The sequence below is a fragment of the Pelecanus crispus genome, chromosome 13 (assembly GCF_030463565.1).
Source record: "Pelecanus crispus isolate bPelCri1 chromosome 13, bPelCri1.pri, whole genome shotgun sequence".
NCBI classification, from domain to species: Eukaryota; Metazoa; Chordata; class Aves; order Pelecaniformes; family Pelecanidae; genus Pelecanus; species Pelecanus crispus.
Window position 1 is genome coordinate 13,449,526 of NC_134655.1, and position 8,772 is coordinate 13,458,297.

Sequence of the window (8,772 nt, forward strand, 5' to 3'; positions counted from 1 at the left end):
TCCCTCCCCGCTGTCCCCTGTCCTGGTGTAACCCCCCTCCCTGGTGCAAGGTGCCATCGGTGGGTCCCTCTGCTCCAGCTGGAGGCTTGGGTAGCTGCTGGCAGAAGCGAGGAGCTCTGTCTGCCCACCCCGCGCCTCTCCCCCCACCCCCCCAAAGCCGCAGGGTGCCAGTGCCCTGCCTGGGGCAAGCCTGGCTCCGGCTGTGCCACTCCCTGCTGCCTCCTGCCCCTCGTGTTTTGGTCGGTTTTCTTGAGCTGTACATGGGTCTCTTGTTGAGCCTGTATATATTGTTCTGGGCCCTGGCCCGGGGCCATCTGTTCTCTGTGTCCATGTGGAGAGTGAGCCGCTCACCAGTCTTGTTGTAGTGATGCCAGGGCAGTAGGACTAACCCTGTGTCTCTGGAAACCATTCATTTCAAATAAAGATGCAGAAAACTTTTGGCAGCCCCTGCTTTTCCCCCCTGGGCAGGCTGGGCACCGCAGGAGAGCAGGGCCAGTGTCCCACTGCTGCCACGCACCTCACTCTTGTCCATCCCTGCCTGCCTGTGCTGCCTGCGCTTCCTACCTTGTCTGGCTCCTGGTATGCTTCCAGCTCTGGCATGCTGGGATGGCCTCTGACCCTGTGCCCACTGGTGCCAGCCAGGCATGCCCTACCTGTCCTTTGCCCATAGGGCTGCAGCCCAACCCACCCAGCAGCAACCCTGCCCTGGCCACGCAGTGTATCCATGGGACAGACCAGTCAGAGCACGATGCCATGGTGCCCATGGGCAGAGCAGGAGTCGAGTGAGGTGCAGTGGGTGTTTATTTGCTCCCCCAGGGCTGACAGGCCCCTGCCCCAGCCCAGCCTTACTCTCAGCCCTGCTGCTCCCAGGAGTGCAGGGAGCAGCCAAGCCGTGTCCCCAAGGCCATGCCCATCTCTTGCACTGGTTTTGGAGTCCATGTCACGAGCCTGGCAGGGCCTGGAGACCACAACTGTGGCCACCCATGCATCACCCATCCCTGAGCATCTCAGCAGGCCATGTTCACACTGCCAGGTCTGCAGCTCGTGCCTTCCCATGGGACCCACTGGCCACCCCCAGCCATGCACTCGCCCTCCCCAGGGGTGCCAGGCATTGGGGGGGTCTGCCAGCAGCCATGGGGCTGCCACTGCTGGGGAGGGTGATGCAGGTGCTGCGAGGCCCTGCAGGGCCACCAGGACTGGGCAGGGTGCGGGACTTGGGGCCTGGCTCCTGCTGGCACTTGGTGAGACCCAGGTGGTAGATCTCCACCAGGTTGAGCAGCAGGGACACGCAGGCCACCCCCAGCATGAAGAGGATGAAGATGGTCTTCTCGGTGGGCCGGGAGATGTAGCAGTTGACTGTGTTGGGACAGGGCCAGCGGCTGCAGGTGTAGAGGGGCTTCAGCTGGAACCCATACAAGGCGTACTGGCCCACAATGAAGCCCACTTCTAAGAGAGCCTTGAAGACGATGTTGCAGACATACGTTCTCAGGATGGCCCCCCGCATGCAGACCCGTCCCCGCGTGTCCCCTGCAGGGAGCTGGGGCTGCCTGGGGCGCTGCCGCCTGGCCCCGCTGCCAGCCCGTGCCACTTGCTGCTGCGCCTTCTCTTCTAGATGCACCAAGTGCAGGATGTGGCCCAGGTACACGAGGCTGGGGGTAGAGACGAAGATGATCTGCAGGACCCAGAAGCGGAGGTGGGATATGGGGAAGGTGCTGTCGTAGCAGGCGTTCTGGCAGCCAGGCTGCTGCGTGTCACAGGAGAAGCCAGACAGCTCATCACCCCAGACCCGCTCAGCAGCCGCCCCCAGCACCAGGATGCGGAAGACGAAGAGGACGGTGAGCCAGACCTTCCCCACCACTGTGGAGTGCTCCTGGGCGCTCTCCAACAGCCGCCCCAGCAGGCTCCAGTCCCCCATGGCACGCGCTGCAGTGCCCTGCAAGACAGCCACCCTCCAGACACGGCCACCCCCCAACCCGCCGAACTGCCACTCCATCCCCCAGCCAGGCAGGTGTGCAGGGACCCAACCTGGGGCTGTCCCTGGAGTGTCCCCACCCTGCGTCCCACGGGACCCCCTAACCTGTCGCGGGGAGGGCAGCAGGAGCAAAGACCTCTGGCAGAAAGCAGCCCCGCTATGCTGGGAGCACCGTGGGGGACAACGCGGTGTTGATCTGGAATGGGGACCCCTCACCGTTGGTGGGTGCGTGGGGCAGAGCCCAGTGCTGCCGCACTGTCAGCTCTCCTCGGCGGGGTGGTGCGGGATGCTGTGAGGCCCCTTCCCGGCTGGTCCCCGGCTCCTCAGCAGGGTGCGGACAGGTCCACCCGGCTCTGTTCGTCCATCCACCTGACAGTGGGCACAGGCTTATTGGGCAGCTGCATGCCCCATTGGCTTTTGTTGTGACTGGCAGATGAAGCAGCCACTGGGGAAACTTTTTCCCTCTATTTTTGGTCTGGGCACTTTTCTAAATATATTCGGGGCTGCAGGGGCTGGTGCTGGGGGAACGCAAGCCCTTGGACACTGCTCAATGCCACCCAGGAGTCACTGCTCCTGCATGCCAGCTGCCAGGGCACCTCAGCCATGGCCCTATCTCAGCCTGGACACTGCAGCCCCCACAGCCCCTGCTGGCACCCCCCTGGGTTAGGGTGCAGGGGTGGGCACCCCACACTGGCACCCCAGCCCCCGGCACATCCCAGCTGGAGCAGAAAGGAGGGAGGCAGTGCCTGAGAATGGAGATTTAATGGCCTGAGATATCCTCCTGGCCATCCAGGAAGGATGGACCAGTGCCTGAGCGATGCTATCCATGGGACAGGGTCAGGACAGGGCCGTGGGGCAGCTGTGGGGTGGGGGCAAGGACTGTGGCCCCCACGGTGCTGACCCTAGCAGGCAGAGCAGCGGTCACCCTTCTCCTGCAGCCCAGGGTTGCGGCGCAGCATGTCCTTGAGGGAGCCATCCTGCTCCGTCAGCAGCTGGTTGATCTCATTCTGCTTGTACTCAGAGAGCTTGTGCCCATAGAAGGAGCCTTTCCCCGATGGGGGATTGGAGTTGTGCTGGCCTCGGCGGGTACAGGCCCGCACCACCAGGTAGACCAGCTCCGCCATGTTGAGGACTATGCAGATGCTAGAGGTAACCAGCATGAAGACAGTGAAGATGGTCTTCTCGGTAGGCCGGGAGATGAAGCAGTCAACTGTGTTGGGGCAGGGGTAAGCCTCGCACTTGACCAGCCGCACCATCTGGTAGCCTGGGTAGAGCATGTAGAAGATGTACATGAACACGGCCTCGAAGAGCAGCCTGAAGACCACACTGCAGACATAGGTCCACCACAGCGAACCCGATATGCGCATCTTGTGCTTCTTCACCTCCTCCATGTGCTTGGGGTCCGCGTGCCCCGTCAGCACCAGCAGCTTCTTCTCCTGGTGCTGCTGGTAGGCCACATGCATGGCCACAAGGAGGGCCGGCGTCGTGACGAGGATGAGCTGCAGGGCCCACAGACGGATGTGGGAGATGGGGAAGAAGTGGTCATAGCAGACGCTGTTGCAGCCAGGCTGCTGGGTGTTGCAGGTGAAGGCAGATTTCTCGTCCCCCCAGACGCTCTCAGCTGCCACCACTAGCACCATTATCCGGAAGATGAAGATGACAGAAAGCCAGATGCGCCCAATGGCTGTGGAGTGGCGATTCACCCCGCTCAGCACCGTGTAGAGGCCAGCCCAGTTCATCGTTCCTCACGTCTGCAGGAGCGAGCAGCGAGAGACAGTGTTAGGAGCAGGAAGGGCCACTGGCTGAGAGCCACTGCATCCTGACCCTGGTGGCAGCAGCCCCAGGAGGGACCCAGAAGCAACTGGCTGCCACAGCCCTGATAGGTGGACAGCAGGATGGACGGACAGCAGGATGGCAGCATGGCTCCTACTGCTGACATGGCTCAGGGCAGCGTTTTGGCCAGAGCAGGCAGGAGACTGGTTGGCCCTGCAGTGCCAGCTACTCCTGCCCTGCCACCCTGCACTGGCACAGGGATCCTGACCCATGGCTCCCACAGCAGGTGAGGGTGAAGCTCCCACACCTCTGCAGGGACCCCTGATCTGTACCCAGTGCTGAGCTCTCTGGCTAGTGATGGACCCAAGGAGCTCCATGGGCTCCTCTGCACCAGCAGCTCCCTGCCCTCATTCCCTCATTCCCTGCAGGAGCGGGGCCGGGGAGCCCTGAGCTGGGGGGACCCCCTGTGCAGCCATGCATTGCTGCCCTCCTAGAGCCGTCCCTGTATGGGAACATGCGGTCACCCTGCACCCCAAGCACAGACCCCCACCCCACCACAGCCACCCACTGGCACTAAGCAGCCCCAGGGAGCTGCTTCCCACTCTGAGCATGAGGCTGGGACCTGCCCTCTGGCCACCCCTGGTGTGGAGGGTCCCAGCCGTGCATACCTGCCAGTGAGGAAGGGTCCTCGCGAGCTGCCCCCAATGGCCCCTCTAAGGTCTCATGTCTCCCACAGGAGAGCTCTGCTCTGACTGCCCTTGTCTCTATCCACCACTGCCCTGCACTGGAAGTCATATGCTGCTTTATAAACTATTTACATACAACAGGGCCTTTATCGGCCCCTGAACAACACACTTTAGCATTCAGATCCAATGCCCTGACTTCCGCCCACCCCGGCCAAACAAAGTGCCTGTGTGCTGCATTCCCAGCCCCACACCCACTCCCACCTCGTACCGCACCAACCACGGCCGTGGCCCCCGCAACTGCCAGCTGCAGGGTGCTCATCACTCTGCCCAGCAGGACCCATGCCGTGGGCATCACCAGGCTGGACCCTGAGTGCTTGGGGGTCCCTTCCCCAGGATGCATGGCAGAGCCCAGCTGCGTGCCCATCCCACATGGATGGCACAAGGCGCTCTGACGGGAGCTGGAGTCTGGCTGCTCCCAGGCACGGCACTGAGCGGTCTCTGATGACCTGTGGGGCTGGGTGCACCGAGTACAGCCCCTGTGGGCCTCACCATGCCCTTGAGGCTCTGCGGCTAGGGGGTTGGTGCCAGCAGCAATGGCTGCAAGGGCACTGGAGCCATTTTGCATGTGCCCCGTCCTGTTAGGGACATGGGGAAGAGTCTGCCGGGGTGACACTGGCTGTGCACTAGCAGGGGCTGTGCTCAGTGCTGAGAGCCATGTGCTGCAGCGAGCTGCACTCCTCTTGGGAGCTCCTCCTCCCTCCCCCTCAGGGATGGGGGCCACTGACACTGCCCCGCTGCTCGGACATGCTGGTGAGGGCAACAGCCCCTGTGTTTGCAGACCCCCACGCCCACGTCCCCCCGGGCTGGTGTCCCAGCCACACCATCACACTGTGCTGCATCCCCGCAGGGATGGTGCCATGCTCCTCAGGTTTTGTACCCAGCCTCAGGTGGTGAGCAGCACATCCAGTAAAACCTACCAGCTGGGGGCCTGCACGGTGGCGGGGCAACAATGCCATCCCAAATGCCACCTCCACCCCTTAGCCCAGGGTGCAAGCACCTGAAGCGGCACAAATGGTGGTGGGCAAAGACCCTCCAGTGAAGCTGCAGGGAGGGCAGCCAGTGCCCAGGCCACACTCTGCTCCTTGCCCCGCTCCCCCCATGGGGGCCAACATCCCCGGCTCTGTCCTCCCCGGCCCACAGCTGGGCCCTTTTGCAGCCCCCACCCTGGACCTGCCGGTACCTCGCAGCAGGAGAACACGCGGCCCCACACACAGCAGTACCATGCCCACCAGGCTCTCACCTCAGCTCCAGGACAGGCAAATCTCTGGGGGAGCACAGTGGCCTGAACCTGCAGTGCGGCACCCTGGACTTTATACTGCCGTCTGGCACGTCACCCACCCCCTCCCAAACCGCCTCGCTCTTTCTAGGACTTACTCCCTACCAAGTAAACACAGCAGGTGTGCCCAACCCCCGCTCACACCGCCGAGGCACCCACTGGCACCCACCGCGGCAGCTGAACATCCCCCGGGGACAGACCAGGGGGCCACCCCAGCACTGAGGCAGAGCCAGCCCCCCAGGATGGTCCCCGTGGGAGCCCTGTGGTCCCCCTGGCTGCGCTCCCCCGCTGTGAGCATCCTCCCCACCACATCCCCTGCAAGCTGGGCACATGGATCATGGTGGGGCCTCACTCTCCATCCCAGGGGACGGCTCTGAGCACCCCCAGCACCCGCACCTTGATCTGCCGCTGCAGGCTGCCAGCTAGCCCCTGGGGAGCCAGCAACACCCAGATTTAATGTGTAAAAGCGCAGCCGGGACAGGCAAACAGCCTGCCAACGATTAACCCAGCTAACGGCCCCGCTCCAAGGTCCTGCTGCCCAGAATCCTGTGTGGCCCTGCAGCATACTGGGACATGGCCACCCCGCCCCACATTTTGGGGCCTTGGGGCGGGCTGCAGGACCCTGCGCACCATCCCCTGCATGAGCATGGCAGTGGCGCCTCTGGCCCCACCTGAGGATGGAGGGGTGGCGCTGGGGGGGCGGGGGGCAGTGAGGCGCCGGGGTCGCCGGGGTTGCGGAGCGGGTGGGGCCGGCCGCTGCCGCAATCTCGGCCCCCGATAAGGCGCCGGCTGAGTCAACAGCGCCCGGCGGGGGGGCGGGGGCGGCCGCAGCCGCCGGCACCGCCCTGGCCGCGCAGCCGGGGCCCGGGACGCGCCGCGGAACCGGGGGGTCCTGGCCGGAGCGGGGTGCGGGGGGGGGGGGGAAGGCGGAGGGGGGCCACTGGGGGGCAGGCTGGGGGGCAGTATGGGGCTAGTGGTGCCAGGCGGGGGGATCAGGCTTGGTGGAGGTCACTGGGGCGCCCTGGGGGGGCTGACTGGTGGGCGCCGGGGGTTTGTGACCTGGGCTAAGTGGGGGGGGAAGCACTGGGGGAGGGGGCTGTGGGAGCCAGGCTGGGGGGACACTGGGAGCCAGGCTGGGGGGGACACTGGGGCGCTCCGGGAGGCAGGCCGGGCGCAGCGGGGCGGTGCGGGGCGCGGGCGGGGGGGCGCCCGCCGTGCCTGCTGCTCCCGGCCGCGGCAGCAGGTGGCGCTGCGGGGCCGAGCCGGGCCGGCCCGGGGGGCGGCGGGGCCGCAGCCGCCCGCGGCAGCACCGGGGGGCTCAGCGCGTGGGAATCCACGTAAAAATGTAACAAAAATGGAGAAAAAAACCAGGAAACAGGGAGGACGAACCCGGGGCGTTGCTGTCCAGCCCGGTGCCCGCCCGGGAGGTGTTGGGAGGACCAGAGGCCCGGGGAATGGGCGGCAGCGCGGGCGGCCCCTCGCCTGCCCGGGGCTGCCGCTGACCCCGTGCCCGGCCTCCGGCGACCGCCGCCTGTTTGCAGTACGCAAAACTTGCGCAAGAGCCAGCGGTCGAAGACAAGCTATATGAAGCAGGCGTGGCCGGTGCTGCCTCCAGGGCTCAGAAAACTGCCCCGTCAGCCACTGCATGCGCCAGAAACAGGCTTGTTAATGACATTAACCGCGAGGTTAATTTGCTGTCTGAAGTTGCGGCGAAGAGCTCGAGGATGTGGGTACGTCAAACGCAGCCAAGCTGATGAGATAGGCAGGGCTGAACCTACAGCCGGATGGCGGGACAGGGTGACGCACCTGCTGGCACCTTACTGGGGTCAGAGATCTCACAGCCCCGCAGTCTGCGCCGGTATGATGGGGGAAATCAAGTTCCAACCATCACTGAAACACCTCGGCTGCCAGGAGGAAAAGGGTGCTGCAGAGCAGGCTCTTGGAACCCCCTTTCCCCTGCCATCATGCCCCAGGCAGGGGTGGCCCCATGCATGGCTCAGCCTCGTCGGCAGCCTGGATGGCCGCTGCGGTGCAGGGGCCGCCAGGCTTCCAGGCTTGGGCTGACAGCAGCACAGGCATCCCTTGATCCAGGCTGATGCTCTTGGAGAGACAAAACCCTCTGGTTTGAGTCAGCTCTGCCAGGAAGGGCATTGGCAGTGGGTGAGCACAGAAGTCCTTTGTGCCACTGCAGCACAGGGCAGAGGGGATTGCAGTGCATGGTGTATGTCGTGGTTTAGCCCCAGCCAGCAACTAAGCACCATGCAGCCGCTCACTCACTCCCCCTACCCCGATGGGATGGGGGAGAGAATCGGAGGAGTAAGAGTGAGAAACACTCCTGGGTTGAGATAAGAACAATTTAATAATTGAAATAAAGTAAAATAGTAATGATAATAATAACAGTATAATAATGATAATAATAATAACAATATACAAAGCAAGTGATGCACAATGCAATTGCTCACCACCCGCCGACCGATACCCAGACAGTTCCCGAGCAGCGATCGCTGCTCCCCGGCCAACCCCCCCCAGTTTATATACTGAGCATGACGTCATATGGTATGGAATAGCCCTTTGGTCAGTTTGGATCAACTATTCTGGCTGTGCCCCCTCCCAGTTTCTTGTGCACCTGGCAGAGCATGGGAAGCTGAAAAGTCCTTGACTAGCATAAGCAGTACTTAGCAACAACTAAACCATCAGGGTGTTATCAACATTCTTCTCATTCTAAATCCAAAACACAGCACTATGCCTGCTACTAGGAAGAAAATTAACTCTATCCCAGCTGAAACCAGGACAGTGTAACAACTTGTCCTGCCCGCCTCTGGGTCTGCTGTCCTGCATCCTGGGTGCATCAGGGGTGTGGGGACCAGGACAAGGACACTGTCCTGGTGATGCTGCTGTGTGGAGCAGCATCCCTGCCCTCTTGCTGGCTGTGGCTCCTGGAGCAGGCAGGGGCCAGCACAGGTCACTCATCCCCTTCCCATGCCCGGGACACCTTTGCGGTTCAG

The 8,772-nt window shown here is 63.3% G+C and overlaps 2 protein-coding genes across 2 annotated transcripts; both read right to left on the reverse strand.

Moving 5' to 3' along the window:
* Positions 1–1,021: 1,021 nt before the first annotated feature.
* Positions 1,022–1,915, reverse strand: LOC104033019 (gap junction alpha-3 protein-like). The gene has a single exon (XM_009485529.2). The coding sequence runs from the start codon at positions 1,913–1,915 to the stop codon at positions 1,022–1,024; it is 894 nt and encodes a 297-aa protein (XP_009483804.2).
* A 959-nt stretch (positions 1,916–2,874) lies between these two features.
* Positions 2,875–3,711, reverse strand: GJB1 (gap junction protein beta 1). The gene has a single exon (XM_009485527.2). It carries the CDS (start codon positions 3,709–3,711, stop codon positions 2,875–2,877), a length of 837 nt encoding a protein of 278 aa, XP_009483802.1.
* Positions 3,712–8,772: the final 5,061 nt, after the last annotated feature.